Source organism: Penicillium cataractarum (genome assembly GCF_028827025.1).
Source record: "Penicillium cataractarum strain IBT 29864 chromosome Unknown utg000009l, whole genome shotgun sequence".
Classification (NCBI taxonomy): domain Eukaryota; kingdom Fungi; phylum Ascomycota; class Eurotiomycetes; order Eurotiales; family Aspergillaceae; genus Penicillium; species Penicillium cataractarum.
In genome coordinates, this window is record NW_026622745.1 from 3,749,353 (window position 1) to 3,774,067 (window position 24,715).

The 24,715-nt window shown below is 51.0% G+C and overlaps 9 protein-coding genes across 9 annotated transcripts; 3 read left to right on the plus strand and 6 right to left on the minus strand.

The window, feature by feature from the left end:
• Positions 1 to 1,939: 1,939 nt before the first annotated feature.
• Positions 1,940 to 4,417, plus strand: tktA (transketolase tktA; the record flags this gene model as incomplete). Its single annotated transcript, XM_056704872.1, has 5 exons — positions 1,940 to 1,993; positions 2,141 to 2,283; positions 2,409 to 2,493; positions 2,588 to 2,882; positions 2,943 to 4,417. The coding sequence occupies 5 exons, from the start codon at positions 1,940 to 1,942 to the stop codon at positions 4,415 to 4,417; spliced, it is 2,052 nt and encodes a 683-aa protein (XP_056550832.1).
• Positions 4,418 to 4,629: 212 nt separating this feature from the next.
• On the minus strand, positions 4,630 to 6,507 carry N7496_011960 (uncharacterized protein; the record flags this gene model as incomplete). Its single annotated transcript, XM_056704873.1, has 1 exon — positions 4,630 to 6,507. One exon carries the CDS (start codon positions 6,505 to 6,507, stop codon positions 4,630 to 4,632), a length of 1,878 nt encoding a protein of 625 aa, XP_056550833.1.
• A 272-nt stretch (positions 6,508 to 6,779) lies between these two features.
• On the minus strand, positions 6,780 to 8,692 carry N7496_011961 (flavin monoamine oxidase family protein; the record flags this gene model as incomplete). The annotated part of the gene is made up of 4 exons (XM_056704874.1): positions 6,780 to 7,740; positions 7,891 to 8,202; positions 8,316 to 8,353; positions 8,414 to 8,692. 4 exons carry the CDS (start codon positions 8,690 to 8,692, stop codon positions 6,780 to 6,782), a joined length of 1,590 nt encoding a protein of 529 aa, XP_056550834.1.
• A 1,988-nt stretch (positions 8,693 to 10,680) lies between these two features.
• N7496_011962 (uncharacterized protein) lies at positions 10,681 to 13,537 on the plus strand (the record flags this gene model as incomplete). The annotated part of the gene is made up of 2 exons (XM_056704875.1): positions 10,681 to 11,387; positions 11,518 to 13,537. The coding sequence occupies 2 exons, from the start codon at positions 10,681 to 10,683 to the stop codon at positions 13,535 to 13,537; spliced, it is 2,727 nt and encodes a 908-aa protein (XP_056550835.1).
• Positions 13,538 to 14,173: 636 nt separating this feature from the next.
• Positions 14,174 to 15,423, minus strand: N7496_011963 (spermidine synthase; the record flags this gene model as incomplete). The annotated part of the gene is made up of 3 exons (XM_056704876.1): positions 14,174 to 14,454; positions 14,523 to 15,089; positions 15,315 to 15,423. The coding sequence occupies 3 exons, from the start codon at positions 15,421 to 15,423 to the stop codon at positions 14,174 to 14,176; spliced, it is 957 nt and encodes a 318-aa protein (XP_056550836.1).
• A 495-nt stretch (positions 15,424 to 15,918) lies between these two features.
• Positions 15,919 to 16,642, minus strand: N7496_011964 (ubiquinol--cytochrome-c reductase subunit 8; the record flags this gene model as incomplete). Its single annotated transcript, XM_056704877.1, has 4 exons — positions 15,919 to 15,979; positions 16,064 to 16,240; positions 16,388 to 16,417; positions 16,611 to 16,642. 4 exons carry the CDS (start codon positions 16,640 to 16,642, stop codon positions 15,919 to 15,921), a joined length of 300 nt encoding a protein of 99 aa, XP_056550837.1.
• Positions 16,643 to 16,872: 230 nt separating this feature from the next.
• On the plus strand, positions 16,873 to 17,782 carry phb1 (prohibitin subunit PHB1; the record flags this gene model as incomplete). Its single annotated transcript, XM_056704878.1, has 2 exons — positions 16,873 to 17,193; positions 17,264 to 17,782. The coding sequence occupies 2 exons, from the start codon at positions 16,873 to 16,875 to the stop codon at positions 17,780 to 17,782; spliced, it is 840 nt and encodes a 279-aa protein (XP_056550838.1).
• Positions 17,783 to 18,219: 437 nt separating this feature from the next.
• N7496_011966 (25S rRNA (uracil2843-N3)-methyltransferase) lies at positions 18,220 to 19,563 on the minus strand (the record flags this gene model as incomplete). The annotated part of the gene is made up of 1 exon (XM_056704879.1): positions 18,220 to 19,563. One exon carries the CDS (start codon positions 19,561 to 19,563, stop codon positions 18,220 to 18,222), a length of 1,344 nt encoding a protein of 447 aa, XP_056550839.1.
• Positions 19,564 to 20,416: 853 nt separating this feature from the next.
• Positions 20,417 to 23,142, minus strand: N7496_011967 (putative cell wall proline rich protein; the record flags this gene model as incomplete). The annotated part of the gene is made up of 2 exons (XM_056704880.1): positions 20,417 to 22,392; positions 22,422 to 23,142. 2 exons carry the CDS (start codon positions 23,140 to 23,142, stop codon positions 20,417 to 20,419), a joined length of 2,697 nt encoding a protein of 898 aa, XP_056550840.1.
• Positions 23,143 to 24,715: the final 1,573 nt, after the last annotated feature.

Sequence of the window (24,715 nt, forward strand, 5' to 3'; positions counted from 1 at the left end):
CAAGCCAGACACGGCATCCATTTGACAGTAGTGGATATGATCCGTCTCGAATTAGAGATCTACCGCCTGATACTCTGCCTTTATGGTATTGAAGCATCATTTGGAATCGAGGGCAATCGAAAGTATCTGTATATATGTCAAGCACGAGGAGGCGGAAGTACAGCGCGGCAGGAAGTCACAAAGAAGCAGGCATTGCTGATCATAGACTTGGTATAGTGGAGTACTCATATTTAGCATGCACTATGGACTCCAGCCATTTTCTGCCAGATAATCTTAGTTAAAAAAAATAAATGCCTGAGATGTGTAATTAATGTGGATAGTCACATGACCTCACCATCCAGGTATAGATCTACAAATCGATATTCAAGTTCGCCGACACTATCACGCAGTTATGTCAGTTTAAAGGCTTGCGTGATAGTCTAAAACCTCTGATGGCAACATTGGAATGGCTCAGTGGAGGCAAGTGCCGGAAAAACCAGGCCCGTCAAGGATACTATTTTCCGGATAGGGCACTTTCAAACCCCGATGCTGACCCCCACGTTCTAGATCCACTCGATGGCTGAGTTTGATGGATTTGTTGAAGATTCTTGGAGTTGCTTGTTCGCTTTGAATAATAATGTTGGACATTTTGCATGCAATTGCTGGACCAGAAGAAAGTCTTGAAAAGTTGATTTAGGTACACACAAAGTCGATCCACCGTGCGAAGTATACTACTCGGGCCAATTGCTTCGGGGATTCAGAGATGTTAAAGTTCATAGATGCAGGGTAATACTCAGCCTTAAATCTACAGGAAATCAATTGTATCCAATAGTCAAATGCATGTTTATTTGGCTAAACTCCCAGTTTAATGATCCCAGGATGCTCGGATCAGGATGACTCAGCCGCGGCGACGGTCTTCCCATCAGGTACACCGGGATGTTCCCAACACGTTGTGCTTTTTGGGGAAATGCGGATGCTCTTGAAATTTTCCATGTTCCCGTGGACATCGGCCTTGCATCGGATGAGACTACTCCTGCAGACCCCATCGAGTTGGCATTACCATTGTACTAGGGTTGGATGTATACTGGAAGCGGGTTACCCGCAGTTCCGTATGTTAGCTGAAATTTTTCCGTTGGTCAAGTGACCATTTTATCTATACTCCGTACTGCCGCGGAGATGGAATTAGAATAATTTCATCTGATAGTAGAATGTGAATAATACCGTAGTCAGTAGTTAACTAAGTCTTTTTCAACGTGGAATATCGGCTAATTTGGTGGTCAGATCGGAGCAGGGTCCTCCGGGCGGCTCCCGGTGTACGGAGCTCCTGTGAGGAAGTGGCCGGCAACTGCGTCTGGGTTATATTTCCCACCGGGACCATCACGGATAATGAGATGATGATTATCCTAGGATGACAGTACTCCGTGATGGTTAGTCAATTGGGCGGATCTAGAGGCTGTGGAATAATACGAGTAATAGGTACACTACTTTACTATGTACTTTATTATGTAGTAGTAATGTACTTAGTTAACTCGACTGCCCCTCGCTGAGTCAGCCCGATGGTTTTCCCCAATGATGCTTTTTAGCTGGTGGTTGGTTTATTTTGGTCTTCAATTGGCGTGTGTACAATATAGTTACTACGATTGGATATGTCCGAGAGTCTCGGATGATGCAGAGAATAGCAATGATTATTGGGGGCTGATCAAAGTACAGTCATAAGGAATAATACTTTCCTGGAAAGTATGTACCACCGGACTGGAAGAAGCAAGAGGGTTGAGTTGCCCCACCAGGACATCATCGGCCCAGTTCCCCCCACCAACAAATACACTTCCCCTCCTCCTCTTCTTCCCGCTTCTTCTCTCTCCCTTTCTCTTTTCATTGTCATAATCATCTTCATAGTGAGTCTCTCCTCGACTACTCTCTTACTTTCTTCCCACTAATCTCTCCTCTAGAATCTGCCATCATGGGTTACACTGATCTGGACCAGTTGGCGATCAACACCATCCGTGTTCTCGCGGTATGTCTCTGCTCGTCTCATTCCCCCGCTGTTACCGAACGAGTGATTGGAATGCAATTGGAGAGGCCGGCCTCTCCAATAGCATCAAAAACCAGTTGCCTTGCAATAGACACACCTCAATCTGATCATAACTGACCCCGTATTTAGGTTGATGCCACCTCCAAGGCCAACTCGGGCCACCCCGGTGCCCCCATGGGCATGGCCCCTGTGGCCCACGTTCTGTTCAACAAGTTCATGAACTTCAACCCCAAGAACCCTGACTGGGCCAACCGTGATCGTTTCGTTCTCTCGTACGTACCCAATTGGATCTCCCTGGAAATTCTCCCACCAAAGAGGGCTCTCCGCTATTTCGGAGCGCTCCCCGAGCGCCTACAAAAAAAAAGATCCCCGCGCCTAACACGTCATGATTCAACAGTAACGGCCACGGCTGCATGCTCCAGTACGCGCTGCTGCACCTTTTCGGCTATGCCCTCACCATTGACGACCTGAAGAACTTCCGTGTAAGTACTATCTCGGAGCATTGGCCTCCTCCATTCGTGCCTTAGTGCCACGTAAAACGCTCCAACCCCTCATTCTGACATGTTCCCCACGCAGCAACTCGACAGCATCACCCCCGGTCACCCCGAGGCTCACGACACCCCCGGTATTGAGGTCACCACTGGTCCTCTGGGTCAGGGTTTCTCCAACGCCGTCGGTCTCGCCATTGCCCAGGCCCACTCCGGTGGTGTCTTCAACAAGCCCGGCTTTGAGCTGTTCAACAACTACACCTACACCTTCTTCGGTGATGGCTGTGCCATGGAGGGTATTGCCTCCGAGGCTGCCTCTATGGCCGGTCACTTGAAGCTCGGCAACCTGATTGCCATCTACGACGACAACCACATCTCCATTGGTAAGAAGGTGCCAAACTAAACCTAGCATTGGGCAATGCTAACCCTTGTCTCTCTTCTAGACGGTGACACCAAGTGCGCCTTCACCGAGGACGTCATGAAGCGCTTCGAGTCCTACGGCTGGCACACCGAGTGGGTCAAGGACGGTGACAACGACCTCCAGGCCATCGAGGATGCTATCCGCAAGTGCCAGCAGGTCAAGGATAAGCCCTCCGTCATCAAGTTGACCACCACCATTGGTTTCGGTTCCAAGCTCGCCGGTACCGGCGGTGTCCACGGTAACCCCCTCAAGGCCGACGATGCTCAGCACGTCAAGAAGCTGTTCGGCTTCAACCCCGAGGAGAGCTTCGCCGTTCCCCAGTCCGTTTACGACCTGTACAACCAGCACGCCGCCGAGGGTGCTGCCAAGGAGCAGGAGTGGAACGCCCTCTTCCAGAAGTACCAGCAGGAGTATCCCACCGAGGGTGCTGACCTCGCCCGCCGTCTTTCCGGCAAGCTGCCCGAGGGCTGGGAGAAGAGCCTCCCCACCTACACCTCCGCCGACCCCGCCGTTGCCTCCCGTAAGCTGTCCGAGGCCGTCCTGGAGAAGATTCACAGTGTCATCCCCGAGCTGCTGTCCGGTTCCGCCGATCTGACTGGCTCCAACAACACCCGCTGGAAGAACGCTGTCGACTTCCAGCCCCCCGAGTACGGCATTGGTGAGTGGTCCGGCCGCTACCTCCGCTACGGTGTCCGTGAGCACGCCATGGCTGCCGTCATGAACGGTCTCGCTGCCTACGGTACCGTCATCCCCGCTGGCGGTACTTTCCTCAACTTCGTCTCGTACGCTGCCGGTGCCGTCCGTCTGTCGGCCCTGTCCCGCGTCCGTGCTATTCACATCGCTACCCACGACTCCATCGGTCTGGGTGAGGATGGTCCTACTCACCAGCCTATCGAGACCCTGGCTCACTTCCGCGCTCTGCCCAACTGCATGGTCTGGCGCCCCGCTGACGGCAACGAGACTAGCGCTGCCTACTACTCTGCCCTGACCTCCAGGCACACCCCCTCCATCCTGGCCCTGACCCGCCAGAACCTGCCCCAGCTGGAGAACTCCTCCATCGAGAAGGCCATCAAGGGTGGTTACGTCGCCATCGAGAACCCCGAGGCCCAGGTCACCCTGATCTCCACCGGTTCCGAAGTCGGCATCTGTATCGACGCCGTCAAGACCCTCGAGGCCCAGGGCATCAAGGCCCGTGTTGTCTCCGTTCCTTGCTTCGAGGTCTTCGACGCCCAGGACAAGGAGTACCGCCTCCAGGTCCTTCCCGACGGTATCCCCGTTCTCTCCGTCGAGGCTTGCTCCACCATGGGCTGGGAGCGCTACGCCCACGAGCAGTTCGGTCTCAACCGCTTCGGTGCCTCCGGCCCTTACAAGCAGGTCTATGCCAAGTTCGAGTTCACTCCCGAGGGCATTGCCAAGCGTGCCGTTGCCACCATCGAGTTCTACAAGGGCTTCCCCGTCCGCTCGCCTATTAACCGTGCTTTCCAGCAAATTCTGTAAGCATTGGGCTTTTAATGACTGGCTAGGTTAAAATGTTTTCTTTTGGGACTGTTCGAATTTTTTTTTAGTTAAGGGTTAATAGCCTTTAGACCTATTTAGGAATGATATAGAGCGATTTCTTGGTCATATTTTTCTTCAGTATCCGTAGTAGGAGCACTAAGTAGTAGTATGCGATCAAATAGACGACTGAGTGGTTTGCGAGATCTTTCCCTCTAGAACCCTAGGATTCGAGGATCACATTCCCTACAACCCTGATGAAGATCGACCTCCTCCTCAACCAAATACCTGATAATCCTCTCTCGATCTCGCTCCTCTATGTCGGGCACTGTCACAGCGTAATGAATAGGTGGCCTGCCTTCATGGTCCTTGCAAGACAGATCTCCCCCGAGCTCGGAGAAGACCTTGATCGCATCTATCGATACCCATCGTGTTATGGCAATATGAGCAAAGCTTTGCCCCTTGCTATTAACCGCATTCAAGTCACAGCCGGAGTCAACTAAAAATTTGATAGTTGGTGTGCATTCAGTGTCAGCGGTAGCGAACGAACCCGCATAACAATGAAGCAGCGTATTTCCGTCTTCATTGCCTGAGCCTACTACGGCCCTATCCGTTGCTGAGATTGTTCCGAGTATATGCCGAATAACAGATTCAGACCCCTGTTCTTTCGCAGCAGCATGGAGAACAGTGTTTCCTTGATCATCTCGGATCCGCCAATCAGCATCGTGATCTAAGAGATATTTCATCAATCTGATCTTAGCGTCGTCGCGGTCTTCGCCATCACCAAAATCGCAGAGTAGATGTAGGAGAGTTCGTCCTTTCGCATCTTGCGCATTGATATTAGCCCCTGCAGAGATAACATGTGTGATGGTATCATTCACATCCTGGTCCGGCACATGATTTCCATAATACGTGCACGTCTCTAACATTTTGTCCGCAGCTGCAGTGAGGTCAAGGTCAACCTTTCCCTCTTTATAAAGGTCACAAAGCATGCGGACTGTGCCAAGATAAGCCTCGCGGATACAGGTCTCAAATCCTTGCTGAATATATCCGTTCGATGTCCAGAATGCCGGTGCGTCGCGCATCCCCGCAATCAGAGTGACTAGCTCCGGACACCGGCCCAGAACGGCGATATCAAACGGGGTCTGAGGCTCTCTATAGCCGGGGTTATTTTGTGCTAATGGATTGGCTCCAAAATCGAGGAGTAGCTGTACTGTGCCTGCCCTCCATGTCCTGACTGCGGCGTGCAGGATTGTATCTCCATTATCATAGAATAATGATGCCTTCTCTGGAACCCAGGCTCTGGTGATCTTTTTCAGAGAAGGAATTGGCTCGTTGATGTCGTAGCCGCGGGGATCCGATTTCATTGCGTCGAGGAGCATCTTGCTAACCCCGATGCGTTGAAAAGCCACAATTAAGGGCGGATGGCCATATGTATTGGTAGCAAATACATCTGCCCCGTTGGCGAGAAGAATACCAACTAAACTCTCGTATCCCCGGCGACTTGCATGATGCAATGCCGTGTGTCCATCAGGTGGACAATAAGAGATATCCCCTCCAGCAGCCTGAATAGCCGATATCAACTTTTCGACGACGGCTTGTGAGGTATCTGCATGTACGTAAGACAGGATGGGTCTGCCTCTGGCGAGACTCAGGACATCCGCGCCAGCATCAATGAGTTTCGCGGCTATTGCCTCTTTCCCCTTCGCTAGGGCTGTATGCAGAGGTGTCTCGCCGTTTTGATCTCTCGGGGAGACATCAGCACCCTTTGCCAGGAGAATATTCAGTAGGGCTTCGTTCCCAGCCGCTGCAATATAGTGGAGGATAGACTGGCCCCTGGCAGCCCGTACAGCGAGTAGTTTGTCTGATCTGGCATCAAAGTAATCGAGAATGAGTTGCGACTGTAGCTTTGCAATGCTAACGCTGGCTTTTGGTGCGCGAGAATGCAAGAGGAGGCTATCGTATAAAGGCCGGGTCACGATTCGAGCCAAGAATGTTGATGAGCGAATGAGACTTGCTAGGTCTGATAGGGGAAGATGTTGACAGACCTCGCAAAGGATTTCAGGAGGGAGCGAGGAGAGGGATTGTGGCATCGTTCCAGATTGGTTCAATGTATATGACATTTTTAAACGTAGCTAGGTGGGTTTAAAGCTAAAAGCACAGCGGTGACCCTAAACAGGATTAGGATTAGCGTATTTTAGATTTATTTTCCGAGGATCAAGAGTGAACGGTCAAACTGAATTCGAAAAAATACTCTACCTTTGACAGATAGAATTGCTGTTACTCTACTAAGACAAAGCAGATCTTCATCCGTCAAAGTTATGCTTCATTTACTCTTTATCCCATTCTACCTTCACAATCATGTCTAAGCGTCTCCAGCCTCTTTACTATTTCCCCCTTTACTCAAACTCATCCCATACTCCTTCAAAATCCTCATCCCCACCAACTCCCCACTCCAATAAGCCCCCGTCAAAGTGCCCAACGCAACAAACGGCGCCGTATGATCACCAGCCAACCAAATCCCCCTCTCGGGCATACCCTTCCTCAAAGCTCTAATATCATCATCCAGCCTCGACTCCGTCCCCTCTCCATCGTTAGGCTCCAGACTATTCTTAAAATTCATATAAGATCCAAACCCAGCAAACTCATCATTCTGCCAATTCGTCGCAAGAACAGCGAGTGGTCGACATTCCGGCTTTGTCGCGTCGTATTTTGGTAAGAGGGCGTAGTAGGGTCGGAAAAAGTCATCGATCACGCTGAAGTATTCGGCTGAGGACGGTGATAGACCCTTTATGAGGGCTGTTATGTGTGTAGCACAGGGTCCGTAGATTCCGAATAGGAGGGTTGGTTGGGCGTGAGAGCCGAATGTGGAGGGGTTGGAGAGCGAGTTTACCTCCAGACTCCAGGATGAGGGGTTTGACGTGGGTGAATAGGTTGGGTTTAGGAAGTTGGCGAAGGATTGGAAGGGGGATGTTGTGGATTGTGATGTGTTTGGTGTGTCTGAATCTAGGGGTTCCCAGAATGCGTTTGGAAAAGTAATGTATACTTTCTCCAGTCGGCTGTATGATGTATTTTGGATGGCACTGGTGATTGCTGGAGAAAGTGGTGGATTGAACTTTGGAGTTCCACATTTCAACGCTCCCAGGGGTATTGTAACGACTACATCGTCGAACTCCCAGGTTTGATTCTCGGATGATGTTACGCGGACTTTTCGATCGTCTTCTGCTCGAGTTTCCGTGTTCTCGATGTTGACGACTTTGGTGCGAAAGAGGATTTGTGCGTGTTTAAGAGCCGCGTCGGCTACTTTGTATAGGATTTTTGCGTGGCTGCTTGCAACGTAAAGATTGTCTGTTTAATCTCGTCAGCGACTGCTGACTGACCACGATGGGTTTGCTCACCTCCATCAAGACACTCTTCAAGCCAAAAGTACTTCAAACTCTGCCTCTCCAATGGATCCCCTATAAAAGCCCCCCCACATCTCCGCCATCTGTAAAAGTAACATCTGATCCTCTTCAGATAACCCTTTCTCGCTGACTTGATCCGTGAAGAAATCTTTCAAACTTCTCTCCGGTGATATATTCGCGCAATCCTCGTTGCTATACTTGAAGGCATCTCTGATGATCTCCCAGACTAGATCTAGGAGCTCCGTGGCTTTGTCGTTGCTAATAACTTCCCCGTTTTGATCGAAGATGCACGCCGAGTCTTCGACTGCGGACAGGGCTGTTTCCGTTTGCTTTGCCAGATTTAAGATTGGGTTGTTGAGGGTTCCGTGTATCCAGTTTGGTCCCCTTGAAGAGAGTTTAGCATAAGTTCAAGCCCAAGTTCAAGTCTCCCAGAATGGAACAATTCGATTCACAAACAGCACACTTGAGTTTGATAGAGAAAAGATAACTTCACATACATATCAACAGCATGGCCAAGCAAATCTACTTGGTGAACCTGTATATGCATCATCAGTAGTGCTCTAATTCCATGTCCCAAGTTCAGAGCCCGACTTACACGACCACCAAGCCGATTCCGAGCTTCCAAAACCGTAACTTGGACACCATTATCAAGCAAGATCTCAGCACACCTCAATCCAGCAAACCCCGCTCCAATCACTCCCACGTGAAGGGCCTTTCCCTCTTTCGCTTGGGGTAACCTATCGAGAATCCTCCCCGCATCTTGTTCTTGCGATAGTGGCCGAAAGTCGCGAGAGCAATCGGCAAGGTCCTGCTCCATCCATGAAATTTGCCCAGGCTTAGTATAGCTCTCTTTTGAATGGGCTTTTGCCTCCATTGTGTTTCACTACGGCGGTACGGCAATGATACTCTCGCGAAATATGCAATCAGATCAGATCCACTGAGAGTGCTCTCGGGTGGGCTGCGACAACAGAAAGATGAAATCTCACCGCTTTCAAGACCGCCCCTCTAGTAGGAATACACTCTTCGACTTAGATCATACGTTGGCTGGGGTTGGTGCTAGGCTACACTAGATACAGTAATACGGGTTTAGTCCGAATTTGAATGGACTATTGGCGACTTGTCCGTTTTGCTTTTTTGCCTTGAAACATTTCCTAACTTCTCCTGTATTATTACCGGGCCGCAGTATTCGAGTTGGTTCCACTTGCGATCGATAACAAAATCATACATAAGCAGCAAGCTGTAACTTGTACTATAAATCAAGTTGTCTTTCCTATGATACTCAAAATTGGTATCCGTGAATCAGCTTTAATATAGTCCTGCTCATGATTAATTTGATCAGGTATACTTGCACAGGGGCTAAGAAAAAGCTAGGCTCAGGTTTGTGAAACTCTTCTCAAGAACATACATAGCACTAAGTGGGGTAATTTATTTTCCTTTGTTTACTATCGGGCCTTTCTCGTGATTATTACCAGCCCCATGCTTTCTTCCATTCAAGGATCGATCGTTCAATCAATCATCATTTGACATAAACCTTTCCCATACCGAGTCCTACAGTTGCTTCGGTGGCTTCGCCGATGAAAGAAGCACCTGTAGCCTCCGCTATTTATATCCGCTCAAATTTCATACGGACCCCTTGTCTTGACAAACTAATTGATTAATTCCACAAATTTCAGTGATGACATGGCTTTTCAGCTAAGGATACAGTGGAACTGCCCCGCTGATAAGTAATCGGATTGACCCCTCCCCAACACGAAGATGGCTTCAAATACACTCCAACTGCGGTATGACCCTCCCGTCTCCCCGCGGCTCCACCCTTAACCGCCTCGGAATCCTTCTGATCCTATCAATAGCACAATCATGTTACTAGTTTTATGAGCGACTGCAGTTACTACTGCATGGTTAGGTGTAGGGTTTTGATAGAAATTTTCTCATTGGATGTATTTATCAGTCAGATACAGGCCTTGGTTCTAAAGACGGTATGACCGGATAACCCCTAATGTTGACGCGGTTTTCCTTTCCTCTACTAGGTTATTCCAATTTCCGCATGCGCGAATTCCACGTGGAAAACGCCCGCTTGTCGGTTTTGGGTGTTATCGGATCTCGCTGCCATTATTCCTGATCTTCTATCGCACTAGATGACAAGTGTGGGCAATCTGTATTTCCTTTTCTAGCTGTCTCCATCGGCGGATGCTAACTAGATGTGGAAGCGTGGTGGATAAACGATTCTAGAATAATTACGAACTCATATATTAAGTGAAAACTTCCATGAAGAAAGGAAACTCATGGAAGAGCTTGGTGTATTGGTTCAATGATGTACTTCGTGAGGCTGATGTCAACGGGTAGCTAGGACGGTGATAGGCCACCTAGGGGATTGCACAAAATCACCAAACACGAGACAACGACCTTGACCGTGTGACTCTACTGGAATAGTAGGGGCTGAGCTGATTCGGATCCCTGCAGCGTGCTGGCTACCAGGTCTCGGGGTCTACTCGAGCGCTCCATAAGTTGGAATATTCGAAGCATAAAAGATAACTCCCATAAAGCACAAAAGGAAGCCCTGGTTCTGGAAATCAAGCATGGAATGACCCGTGCAACAAGCGCTATGAGAATCCACTAGCCAGTTAGCAGTAATAAGTCGACTGTCAGCATGTAATCTTTTCTCGGTATTTAGACCGAAAAGATTAAAGCATGGACAAACAAGTTATGCTCATCTAATCTCGCCCCCAACCCCCACCAGACTAGACCAATTCCCCTCCCCTTGTCGTCTCCTCATTTTCACAGTGCATTCTGCTTGCACCAGTCCCTTCTTTCCCACCTAGGAATCTCTGATATCCACAAGTTCTGGTACCACTCCTCTTATTGATGGCAGAAGCACTCGCTGTCATCGGACTCGTGTCCGCCATCGTCCAGTTCGTCGACTTTGGCAGCAGGGCGCTAAACCAACTCCACAAATTACAAGATGAAGTCTCCAACGGACCGCAAGTATACCAGGATATCCGCACTCGCCTACCATTAATGCTAGATCTCGTGAAGAAGATTCGACTACAGATCGAAGCGGGGGAAGTAGACGAAACCTCGCAAGCCGTGATGCTACCAGTTCTGCGAAGCTGTCTCTCCCAAGTCCAACACCTCGAAGAACTTTTCGTCAAGGCGCTGCCCCGAAGCGCCGATTCCTCGTGGAGTCGCGGCAAAAGGGCCTTTATTGGAGTTATCAAAGAATCCGAGGTGGAAAAGATTGATCAAGTGCTCAAAACTAATTTCGATCTCCTCGTACACTCCGGAATGTACCACTCGATGGCCCGGATCGAAAAGCAGGATACTGGTGGGTTGCATCAGCAGATGGTTAATGTTGTCATTTCATCTCCGCCAGCGTACACGCCCGGGCCGGCAGAGTATGATTATAAGCCGCGATCGGACTCGGTCTGGTCTCAGCTACCTTCAGCGCCTGTATTTATGGTTCCGTTCCAACGGGATCCGAAGTTCCTAGAGCGTCAGTCGATTATGGAAAATATAAGATCTAAATTCGAGAAATCACGTCGACTTGCACTCGCGGGACTTGGCGGTGTTGGGTATGTGAATAGCCTCGATTTATGGTTCCATTTTTACAGAGCATGCGACTTTGCAGCTCCATTTCATCCCAAGTCAAATCACATATTTGCTTTACATAGCGACTGACATTTTTCTTGGTTGAAAATCTAGCAAATCGCAAATCGCCATCGAATACTGTTACCGGTTCAGAGAAGAACATCCCGACGCACACGTTTTCTGGATATATGCAGGCAGCCCGGTCAGATTCGAACAGGGCTACCAAGAAATCGCAAGAAGACTCGCTCTTCCAGGATGGGACAGTCACAAAGTCGACATTCTGGAGCTGGTCCACGAGTGGCTCAGCGACGAGCGGAATGGCGAATGGCTCATGATCGTGGACAACGCAGACGACGCTACAGTTTTCTTTGGAAACAAACTTTCTAATAACGCTCAAGACCGGAAGAACTCGAAACCGTTGGTGCGCTATCTCCCGCAGAGCTCGACGGGGTATATTATTTTCACTACGCGAGATAAACGGGCTGGTGAACGGCTGTCTGGTCGAGAGAAACCGATTGAAATTCTACCGATGAATGCGGCGGATTCACTTGATCTCTTACGAGGGAGGATACCCGAAGATGAATGGTCTGACGACGATGCTATAAAACTTGTCGAAGAACTTGCCTATTTACCACTGGCCATTACGCAGGCTGCAGCGTTCATTAGCGAGAATTGTCTGACAGTCTCCGAGTACCTCGAATTGTTAGCTACGGGAGAGGAAGATCTAAAAGATCTCTTGAGTGAAGATCTCGAAGATCTACGTCGAGACTTGGATACAGAAAACTCGGTGATACGAACCTGGAAACTATCCTTTGACCAAATATCTCGAGAAAAAGCACGAGCAGCACAGATCCTTTCTCTGATGGCGGTATTGGATCACCACCGAGCACCGCGGATGCTTCTTCGCAAAGAAGGGGAAACAGAAGTTGGATTCCGGACGGCATTAGGTGCTCTACAAGCATTTTCCCTGATCAGCGCTGAAAAGGACAAAGATGCCGCCGTGAGAATGCACAGACTCGTAGCGCTTTCTACGAAAAAGTGGCTAGAGCTCACGGGTATGCTTCGGCATTGGCAGGCGGAAGCACTGAGAGTGCTTTCTGTCAAGTTTCCCGGGCGAGATAGCTATCTTTATGAGAACTGGCCGGTTTTGGAGGCTTTGACGCCGCATGCGCAATTAGTCTTCTCCTACACCTTTTCCACGGCAGCGGATTTGCTTGAGTGTGCCAAGCTCTTGGATTTCGCTGCTCTGTACGATTTGACGAATGGAAAGTACGGGGAGGCATATGAGAAATGCCTGAAATCATTGGATATTAGGGAGAATCTGTTGCCCGCCGATCATCCCCTGACACTGGATAGTGCCCAAACACTTGGCGAGACACTACTTCACCTGGGAGAGCTCGCATCTGCGAGATCGATGCTTCAAAAGGCCGTTGCCGGGCGAGAAAAGTCTCTCGGCGACCTGCATCCAGACACATTGGAGAGTGTCAGTGATTTAACGATCACCCTACTCGAGCTAAACGAGCTTGCCGCCGCGGAAGAGAATGCACTACGAGCTCTAAAAGGCAGAGAGGAGGTCCTAGGGGAAGACCATCCAGACACATTTGTCAGTCTGAACATTCTCTCCATGCTACGACAATGCCAGGGAGACCTAGACAGCGCCAAAGAAACATGTGAAAAGGTTCTACACTGGCGGACAACCTCCCTCGGCCCAGAAAATCCCCACACAATCATGACCCTGAATAACCTAGCGGTCCTTCAATACCGACAAGGCGAGCATGATCTAGCAAAGCAAACGCTCAAAACCGTGCTAGCCGGTGAAGAAAGATTCCTCGGTGCGGAAGAGGGCTACGACATCCAAGTTAGTCTCAGCAATCTGGCCCGTATATACAGCGATCAGGGCGAGTTGGATGAAGCAGAAGCAGCGTATCGGCGGGCATTGAAGATGCAAGAAAAATTACTTGGGCCAACGCATCCGGCAACGCTGCAGACCGTGAAAAACTTGGCGGATGTACTTGTGCAGAAGGGGGAACTTGATGAAATTGAAAGGATGAAGAGATGGGCTCATGGGGAGGAAAGTAAGTCGGGTGTTGAAGGGGTTGGGGCTCTTTCGATGGCGGGTCTTTTGTTTGATTGAGGGAGATGGTCATTCTGGCGGAAGCTATATTCAAGAGACAAGAGTGTATTCCAGTGCATGCAGGCATGTGCTATGATATGATGGAGTTGGTTCTGTTTTCTGCGAGGGTATAGGTTGCATTTGATATTAGCCATGTACTCGGGCATCGGGCCTTATAAGATGATCATCGACGACAAGCAGAACCGAGAGGATCGCTCATGAGATTGAGAAGAAGACGAGGCAAGATATGCTGACATATTGTCTGACACTTAGAGGAATTTGCGTATGGTTCTGCGAAATTCGAATATTTAGTCTGCGTGAAATGGAGTCAGCTCGCCGAGTCGCAGAGCAGGCATACATCCCGACATACGTATAAATACAGGAGCTACCACTAGTAAATTAGCCCGTTGACAAGATCCAACCCTGAAAACTATCAATTTCCCCTCTCTAAATTCGAAAAGAGGTCGCTTAAGGAAAGCCGAGAGTGCAACTCCAAAACTTTACTCTCAATCAAGTGTCACTGCCAAAAAATTGGGAAAAGAATCCATGATCCAGAATGAGTTCCATTGATAAGATACTACATCTTTTACTCAGTTCATAATTAGATCACTCCCAAAAAAGAACAACAATAAATTTTACTTCTACCAACTCATCCACTTAGTTATCCAGAACCTTGCGGGCAAAGTTGGGCAGGACGAAGCTGGCGCGGTGGATATCCTGGCTGTAGTAGCGGCAAAGCTTGTCCTCCTCCTCGCGGGTCCAGGCGCGGACGGGCTCGCGAAGGTTGCGCTTGGCGTCCTTGCAGCAGACCATGAAGCCGATCTGGCCGGAGGGATAGGTGGGGATGGTGGTGTAGGCGTACTCGACAACGGGGAAGACCTCGCTGCAGGCCTTCTTCAGGTTGGCGATGAGGTCGAGGTGGAGCCAGAGGTTCTCGCCTGGAGGATGTTAGGGACATGAACAGAGACTTGGGGGGGGGGGGGGGGGGGGGGGGAAGGTGACTAACCCTGGGTGGTGATGACACCGCCCTCCGTGAGGGCATCGTTGAGAAGCTCGAAGTAGGGCTTCTGGAAGAGGACCTCGGCGGGACCATCGGGGTCAGAGGAGTCGGTGATGATAACATCGAACTCGTTCTTGTGGTTCTTGAGGAACTCGAAGCCGTCACCGACGTACTCGCGAGACTTGGGGTGGGAGAAGCCAATGCTCATGCCGGGCAGGTACTTCTTGGAGACGCGGATGACGGCCTCGTCAATGTCGCAGAGGGTAGCCTCCTCGACGCACTCGTGCTTGACAACCTCACGGAGGACACCGCCGTCGCCGCCACCGATAACCAGGACCTTCTTGGGGTTGGGGTGGGAGTTCATGGCGAGGTGGGTGATCATCTCCTGGTAGGAGAACTCATCACGCTCGGTGCACTGGATAGCGTTATCCAGGACCAGGACGGTGCCGTAGTCGCTGCTCTCGAAGACGAGGACGTCCTGGTACTTGGACTTCTCGTGGTGCAGAACCTGGTTGACCTTGAGGGTCATGGCCTGACCGGGCCACATGCGGGACTGCTCGGAGAACCAGCCATCTGGGAGATTAAAGAGTTAGTGATGCCATTGACGGAGAAGAATTGTTCAAGAGGTGGTGCTGGTGGTAATTGTAGTCGATTCCAGTTTTGATGGTGAAAAGGTGGGATGGAGGGGTCAAGAAAAGTGGGATGACGTTGAAGGATGGCGGGGTCGGAAATCTTTTGGCCAGCGACTTTCGCAAAATCTAGCGGGAGCTAGCGAGAAGAAGGGGAATTGAAGCTTACCCTTGATAGAGGGGTGAGTGATCTCGCTCATATTGACGGTAGAAGTGAAGGTAAAGGTGCGACGACAGACGGGGACAGAGCGTGAAGAAAGAAGTCGAAGAGCGCGCATGCGAGAAAGAAAAAGGCGGCGGTAGTTTTGCTGTTTTGGGCAATTTTTTAGTTGGAGCGGTTCAAGTGGAGACCATCGGGCTCTTTGGGCCACTGAAGAGCAGACTGGAGGCGCCGAGAGGATACCCAACGATAACAAGGAGAGAGGAGAGAGATACAGTTTGTCATGGAAACTGGAATTGGGCTGGGTTGAGTGGTCTAAGAAGCAAATAAGAAGCACAGAGGATCGAAGAGGAAAAGGGCTGGTCTGGCCAATTGAAGAGCCCCGATTGGTGCTGACTGGACCTCGAGGTATATAGAAATGCGTGAACAAGGAATGATATGTAGAACTACAAAACAACCTGGCAGACAAATGAAATCCCAATTGATCGATTGCTTTCTAGTTTACTGTACAAAGGATACAGCTGCTCGGCTCGCATCGCGGTGCGTAACCCGGTATACTTCCCATCTCTTCCTTCCTCAATTATCTCGGAAACTTGTGACAAAAAATCCACATTTACTCCTCACCACCACCACCCTCAAGCAGGCGGCCGGGCTTGGAGTTGAGGAACTCGTTGCTATAAATATCCAGTATCAGTACTTGTCCTTTCCCATCCAGTCTGCCATTCCCGGCGCAGTTCCCATAGAGAGATCGGACTTACCGCTCAACAGCCCAGTTCATGGTGGCGTAGGCAACGATGAAGGGAGGAACGACGTAGAGAACCTGGTGGCGGAAACGACGGAAGCTGTTGAAGATGGCAGCGTGGAAGGCACCGGCGAAGGGGCGCTGGCGGTTAGAAGAGAGCGAGTAGGTGGCAATGCGCTGGGGGTCGGGCAGCCTGGAAAACGTGCAATTCATTAGTATCTGGTTGTATTGCAATCTGGTTATAATCCATGCGAGTAGGTTCGATGGTTGTTCGGTCGGACAGGCGGTGGTCGATTCTCTCGGATATGCGCATTTCGGGAATTCAAGGAAGCTTCGTCACGTACCAAACTCGCCCCAGTTGCCAATGAAACTAGAAAGGACATGTTAGTAAACTGGGAAAGCAGCAGATTATGGTCAACCAGCAATTGAAGTGATCGAGGGCATCGCTCATGGGCTATGGTCTGGCTGGCCCATCGAGCGGGTGCAACCGGACACACATGCCAACGCGATCCCCCTCGACCACGCCCAAGCTTGGGAGTTAGGGAGCCAATGCAAGCACTTACTGGCCGTTCTTAGCATCAGCAGCACCACCCATTGTGACAGAATCGAATCTCAAAGAGAAAAGGTGAGGAAGAGGGGAGGTTGAAAGTGGATTGCTAAAGGGCGGAAAGGGAAAAGACGAAGACGAAGTCGGGCGAAGTTGGCACCCGCGCACTAAACCCAATTAGGCAGCCCCAAAAAGCCCGCCATCATGGAAACGAAACGAGCTCTCATCTCTCTGGAGTATTCCCCAATCTACATTCAATCACAACCCTCCTCCACACCATGGCCAACGCCTTGTATAACATCTACCGGCTAGCTGGCCCCGTGGCTGCCGGTGCTATCTTGTTCAACGCCTCCATCTACGATGTTCGGGGTGGAACTCGCGCCGTCATCTTCGACAGGATCTCGGGTGTGCAGGAGACCGTCGTCAACGAAGGCACACACTTTTTGATCCCCTGGTTGCAGCGAGCTATCGTCTACGATGTGCGGACGAAGCCGCGCAATATCTCCACCACCACTGGAAGTAAGGATTTGCAGATGGTCAGCCTGACGCTTCGCGTGTTGCACCGTCCGGAGGTGCCGAAGCTGCCTCAGATCTACCAGGTGAGCAACCATCACCACCTCATATACTTAAGAAACAGCGAGATCTAACCAACCTTCTCTCCCGGGATAGTCCTACGGTACAGACTACGACGAACGTGTCCTCCCCTCCATCGGCAACGAAGTCCTCAAAGCAATCGTCGCCCAGTTCGACGCCGCCGAGCTAATCACCCAACGTGAAGCCGTCTCCAACCGAATCCGCAACGACCTCCTCAAGCGCGCATCGCAGTTCAACATCGCCCTCGAAGACGTCTCCATCACCCACATGACCTTCGGCAAGGAATTCACCCGCGCCGTCGAGCAGAAGCAGATCGCCCAGCAAGACGCCGAGCGGGCACGATTCATCGTCGAGCGCGCCGAGCAGGAGCGTCAGGCCAACGTTATCCGTGCCGAGGGTGAAGCCGAGTCTGCTGACATTATCAGCAAGGCTGTTGCTAAGGCTGGTAGTGGCTTGATTGAGATCCGTAAGATCGATGCTAGCAAAGAGATTGCTCAGACGTTGGCCAATAACCCTAACGTGACGTACTTGCCTGGTGGAGAGGGTAAGGACGGTGGGAAGAGCACTAGCCTCCTGTTGGGTCTGCGGAGTTAAGTGAACTTGCTGGGGGGATGTTGATGAAGTGGAAGAAATGGATTCAGAAGAAAGGGCCGGTCTAAGTTGATGCCGCCCATCTCCCTTTTGGACCAAACCAAATGTACCAATTAATCGCAAGCGAGAAACCGTGGGACTGTGGGTGAGTCCTACGGCGGTGGACTTGATTTGTTTGTCCGCCTTTATTGATCTGTAGCAATACCAATACCTCTACTCTCTGCTATTCTAGCCGAAGGATTTAGAACCGTGTCTTCATTAGTATGTAGAGATTCCTTAATAGAATGTCGACTACTGATCTATTTTGTACGACACAATCGCTCAACTGAAATCTTCCTGTTTATATCAGTGAATATCAAATCTACATATCCAAAGGGTATCATCAAACCCCATATATACTCCTAACCATCCCCCTACTTAAGTATCACACCCAACCTCCACTACACCCTCCGATAAACATGAACCTGATACCTCATATCCTCCAACCCAGCCCCCTCCCCAACCTCATACCTCAACCTCGCCGCCTCGCGCCTCCACCACCTAGAATCCTGCGTCAAAACCCGCTCCCATTTCCCCTTCGCAACAGAAAGCAGCGTATGATCCAGCAGGAACTTCATCGGATACTGTCGTTCCTGCGCAGCCCCGTCTTTAGCTTTACCCAGTTTCAGGGTTGAGTAGCTGCCCGGACTGTCGACGACAAGGAGGACTGCTCCCGGTGGGAGGAGTTCTGTCGTGTGTAGCAGGAGGGCGGTCGTTTTGGGCATGCTTGTTGTGAAAAGTTCGTTTAGGGTGAACATGAGGGTGACGAGGAGGGATGGTGTGGGCGTGATTTTCTCGCCCAGGATGAGGTTCTGGAGATCGGACTCCGGGAGACCCAGGACATCCGTTCGGCTGAAGGATATATCGAGGCCGTGAGATCCGGGGAGGAGGGGAGGTTGGAATCTCGAGGTCTTTTGTGTCGGGACATCTGACGAAGCAATCGTCTTGGACAACCGGTCCATCACGATGGACCAATCCGCAATATCAACCGCTGCAACGGAGAGCTTGGGTGATGCGCAGCCAGTCTTTTCCTGTTCACCATCGCCTTGTCCAGCAACGCTCTCTTCCCCCTTATCCGCCACCTTCTCATCCAAAGAAACACCCTTAACACCCTCTCCAAGCACCGCAACGGCATCACCAGCCTCATACCCACCCAAATCCCTCCACGCCGCCGCCAGCGCAACAATCTCCGCCCCAGCACCACCCCCAATACAAACAACCCGTGTCCCATTCTGATCCACCACTCTCTTAGACGAAGACACCTCCCCCTCTCCATCTCTCATCCACCCCAAAACAGCCTTGAAAATCCCCGCATACCCCAACGCCCGCGCAGCACTCCACCGCAACGCATACGCACGCAGTAATTCCTCCCCAGCCTCTGCAAACGCCGAGTCAAAGTCCCGCTGGTACAAGTGGGACTTTATCGTCTGGATGAGGGTTTTTGTGTCCAGGGGTGTCGGGGTTGATTCAGCATCGGTTTCGGATTGGTTGTTGGGGTCGGCGGAGGTGGTGAGGAGGGCTGTTTTGAAGACGTCGAGGAGGAGTTGTTGGAGGGGGATTGGGATTGTGGTTGAGAGGTCGATTGGACCGGAGTCTGGTTCTTCTTTTTGAGGGGGTTGTTTGGTCAGGGTTGTTCGTTCGGTGGGCTTTTCTTTTTCTTGTCTGGCTGGTTGGCGGGTTCGTTGTTGGGGTTTGTCGAAGGTGTCTCTATCCTTGCGACGGTTGCCTTGTCGTGCGCCTGGCATTTTGATGGCGTAGAGGTATGTAATACTTTATATACGTGGAATTGATAGTAAAGAGAGGTACTAAACAATTCAGGACTGGAGTGTGGTGGTTGAACAGCTTAACGTGGGGAAAAGTGGGAGGAAACCGCTTTTTTTTTTTGGCTTATCAGCTTATCACAAAGTCAAATTGCCACTACATACACCAAAGCGGTAGAGTATCGAACAATAGATACAATACATCCCCACCAATCAAACAGAAATAGAATCACGAAATGAAAGATGATGAGAAGAAAAAAAAGAGCCCATCCCTGGAGGAGAGGGTGGGTAAGAATGATATTTCAGGCAAACCGCCATGAACCAAGAAAATGTGGTTAGAGAAGGAAAGATGTATAAAAAGAGATGATAAAAAAAAAGGAAAGGTCCACAGAGGGGACAACGATCGTAGAGAAAGTCAATAATCAATCCGTGCATGACTCACACAGGTACATAAACGATAGACAAGAAAGATGGGAGCATATCGTACTCGGGTACCAGCTACGGCGATCCCGAGAGTAAAAGAAATTCGTAAGGAACGTCTGCAAAGAGACACAGAAAGTTTAAAAATGACCGCCGAAACAGACAGATAATAGAAAAAAAAATCCACACGGAAGAAAACAGCCGAAGCTAAATATGTACAGGACCGATCGGGAGTGAGGAGAAGAGAGAGAGGGGGAATAGAGTAGAGAGCCCAGGAAACCGAATGGGCGAGCGCAGGGAGAGGATGAGATGCGAGGATGGAAACGGAACGGGATGACTCTTGTCAGGATATCGCTATGCCGAGATTGTTGCGCCATGAAAAGAAAACGTAAATGCAAATCAGAACCAAAGAGCAGGTCTACTCTTGTATGGACGTGTTGGATGACACGGTCGGCTCTGCATGCTTCTCCTTGTCCTTCACCTTCCAAAAATGCATCAAGCGAGTGAGATGACGCTTCTTTTTGGACTTTTCCGGCGCGTCTCCAGGAGGCTTCTCCTCTTGATAAAGTTTGCTGCGCTCTGAATGAGGCCCACCGACGAGTTTGGACAAGCTTGCCAGGCTAGAGCGCTTGGACGCATTAGCTTGGCTGCTCCGGCGGTTGACGGCGGCTGAAAAGGATGCAGCTCGATCGGTGGATAGGCGAGCACGGGGGAAGAATGTGGCAGAAAAGCGGTGCATAGTACCAGTCATGGTTGATGCGCTGCTCGTGAGAGACGGAACATCCTCAACCGAGGCATAAGGATAGTCTGATGGAAGATGTTGGTAAGAGTGGGACGAGAAAGTGCGGTCGTTGAACCGGGGAGCATCAGGCGATGGGGAGGAGGAATCTGAGGGTGAGACACCTGCAGACAGCGAGAACGGAGGAATTCCCGGTATGAGCTCTTGAGGTGATGTCGCTGGTCGCTTGTCGATAGCCAGGAAGCGTGGAGAGACGTCAGGGCTAGGCGGGCCCAGGACTTTGGACACATTTTCTTCCGACTTTAAGATTTCCACGGGGCTTCGGGGCGGGCCTGCAAACGGATTGCGAGTGGTTCGCATGGCGTCGACAGCAGCACGCTCGTCAGACACGGCCGGTGCCTCTTTTTGGATCGTAGATTCCTCATCTGCCTGGATTCCAAGACCTGTAGGCTTTGGAGAGCTAGGCTCCGGTGCCTTGGTCAACGTATCCGTAGTATCTTCACTCTTGACTGACGTCTCGTCCTCGTCAGAAGAGGACGACTGGATAGCAATGGCACTCTCCACGGGAGCTGATGAAGCAAGTTCGTTCCTGGGAGACTGATTTGCAGCGAGGAACGCATCCTCGTCCTCTTCATAGAAGACATCAGGAGTCTCCATTGCCGAGGTGCCGGTCAAACGAATGGCACTAAGGGCACTTCGGTCAAATGGAGGCATAACCGGAGCACTCTCCGTACGACGATGATATCGCATCTCTGGGCCAACGAATTCACCCCGTCGTCCACCACTATACATGCGCTGAGTGGCAAGGTAGAACTTGCTGGGGGTGTTTCGGGACTGCCGATTGTCACCGGGAGTATTAAACGGACCAAGCGCTGCGTCCAAGTCGATGATCGGACTACTCAAAACATCATCTTGCCCTTGGACATTCTGCTCATAGAAACTTCGAGGTTTCCACGAAGTTTCCAGAGAAGGTGCCGGCATAGGTGATTCGTCTTTAGCACGCTCGGTAGCGGAAACGGGTGCATCGGTATTTGTAGGCGTGCGAAGAACAACGACGTCGTCATTATCAAAGTCGACCTCCAGTACCGATCCAACCTCGGAATTGGTGCGTGTAAGAGTTGGCGGAGTCAATGCGGCAGGCTTTGCCTTCTTCTCATGCTTGTCATGCTTTTCACGCTTTTCGTGCTTTTCATGCTTTTCATGCTTCTCTTCAGTCTCTCCTTTGCCATGGCGCTTACCCTTGCCGCGGGCCAGAATACCACCAGCCCACGACCGAATACGCTTCTGCTTCTTCGTATGCTTCGACCGTGACTTTTTAGAAGGACAAGCATCTGTCTCATTATCGGTGTCACTCATTTCAGAGCCATCATCCGAGTAGGAAGGGCGAGATGTATCTGTCGAATGGGCATCGTCGCTAGCGTGGATGGCAAGGGTGGCATCCAGATTCCCTGTTGACCTACTCTTCTTCGAACGAGAGTGACCCGTCGACTTCGACCGCTTAACGCTAGGCACCTGGGGAACATCCTTGCTCTGGAATATATCAAAGGCTAAAGACGCATCGGCAGTTTTCGGCCGTGGCTTTGACCTGTGACTGGGCGGCGTCGCCCGTGCGACGGGGACAGGAAGCTCGTGTTGATCGTACTGGCCAAACTTGACTGAATGGGCGTTTGGCGAAGACTCATACGACACTGCTGAGGTGGGGCGTCCGATATCGCCATTGTCACTGCTTGGGGCGGGCTCGATATGAATCGCAGTCGGAATAGGCGGGACCGGAGGCACCGGGGAAACCGAGGCGATGCCGGTGGTGTAGGACGACCGAGACTCGTGGCTGAATAGGAAATTGGCCGAGAAGAATTGTCGTCGAATGTCCGGTCTCCAGGGGTAGTGGGAGCACTCGCCGCTGGAGTGGTGAGGGCCTTGTTGATCGCATTCAGGTCGACTCCGGAGATTGCGGCCGAGCGGCGATGAGCATGGTGTCGTCGTCCTGGCCCTCTTCCCGGTGGAGGTCCAGAGGGAGCACTGGGCTGTGTCGGCGTTGTTGGTTCTTCCCGTTTATCCGCGGGTTCTCCGGCCCCTGGAGCTACTAGTTGATCGCCCCCGACGAACTCACTGTGGCGCCGTCTGTGCCCACCCGGTCGAGGAATGGGGGCTGTCGGAGGCTGTAAAGATGAACCTGCACCGGGATTGAACGAGAATGCCGGAAGAGCGGGCGGCGTTCGACGCTTGGTTGTCTCCGGCTGCGGCTCGGGGGCCTCTGGATCGCGAGCAGGAAACACAAATGGCGGGTTCGGCAACGGGGCTGGCATTGTCAGGCGACGATTATGATCAGGGTTCGGCGAAGGAGGCGAGTCGAAATGTTGCGAAAACCCCGACCGGTGCTGCGGGGGGAGGGAAATTGAAGCCATCAATGCTGTGCAAGAAGAATGAAGAGAAAATAAAATAACGAATCGAACAAGAATAAATTGGAGAAAAAAATCGATGGTTGAAAAGATCCAGATGGACAAAAAGTAGACCCCCAGACCGTTTAACTTCCTAGCTATGAAAGTTTCAAGGAATCTGGAGGTCGATTTAATTGCGTCGAGCGAGGATCATTGGAATCTTCCGCACCAGGCAGAACGCAACGAGTGATGTCGGAAGAGGGAGAATAAAGTCGATTGCAAGTCGAAACGGCAAAAAACGGTTGAATAAGGAACGGACGGCCACGACGAGGGCCAAGGAGTGAGGAAGAGGTGGGAGGGCGAAGAGAGAGGAGTCGTGAAGGTTGAGGGTTGGCGAAAGGATGATGAGAGAAGGTTGAAAGGGAAAAGAGCGAAGAAGAACAACAATCCAGGAGGGGCCGCTACGAATTGGATACGGTACGGTATTTACCCGTTCCCATCCGAGCACCAGTGAAAAGGGGGCAAAGAGGAGCCCCGGAGATTGGGAGATTACCAATTTACCAGGCAATAATACAGTGTCGATACCGGATTTCTATACGAGACAGTTCGCAAGACTAGTCGACCACCACGACGGAGAGACTTCAGAGCAACCAGAGGGGGGATCCGTTCTCTCCTGGTCCGAGTGTCCCTATTGACTCGCGACTAGTCCCTTCAGAGCCTTAGTCCCGAGTCTTCCTACGTATACTTACGGCCTACGGCGTTCTGCACTACGACATCGGGGTCACCTGAAAATGATGTGCCCTAGGATCTTGGTCTTGCTGAAGGAAAGAAGATCCCTGCGCCCTGGATTCAGATTGGACGGCCCAACGCCAATCTAACAAACGTACGGGATAAAAGGCCCTGGGAAGGTTCATCCCCGTCGGGTTTATTGACTTCCTGGGAGAAACGCCCCCCAGTGGCCCGACCCAGATCTGAAATCGAAGTAGAAGAGAAACAAAAAACAAGGGAGTTCCGTAGAATGTCAGATCTCATCCATTGTTCGCAGGCGAAGTCCGGGGATGCAATGAGAAAATAAAGGGAAAAAAAGAGAGAAAAAAAAGCCGAACAATAGAGGACGTCATGACTTTGGGGCTGTCGTTGCCACCAGGAGACGACGTGTTGACTTTTTGAGCCAGCCAAGGCTCCCCCTAAAAACCACAGTAGTTCGTTGGCAATCCGATGGGGCCGTACAGGCATTGTACGGACCACTTTTTGTCAACCCACTTCCCACTTTATCTCACAGTTGACCTGGGTACGACCATCTCAGGATCCTGGGGTCCGAAGGCAACCGCCAATGAGCAGGCGCACGCATCCGGAGAAAAAGTGGGCTGCAGGCACCAATGAGTCTAACGCCCACGGCCAATCAGTCGTCGCAATTTCGCTTGTTACTGGTGGGTCTTACAGACGCCACGCTGGGGGGTTGTATGCGAGTCACAGGGGGCCTCGAGTCGAATGGCAACACTGTGACACGGGTGAGATGTTAGACCGTTTGCCGGAGACACTGGAGAGATAATCCCGGCATGGTCTAGGGCTGATTGTTGTAAGCAGCACCGACATTTGC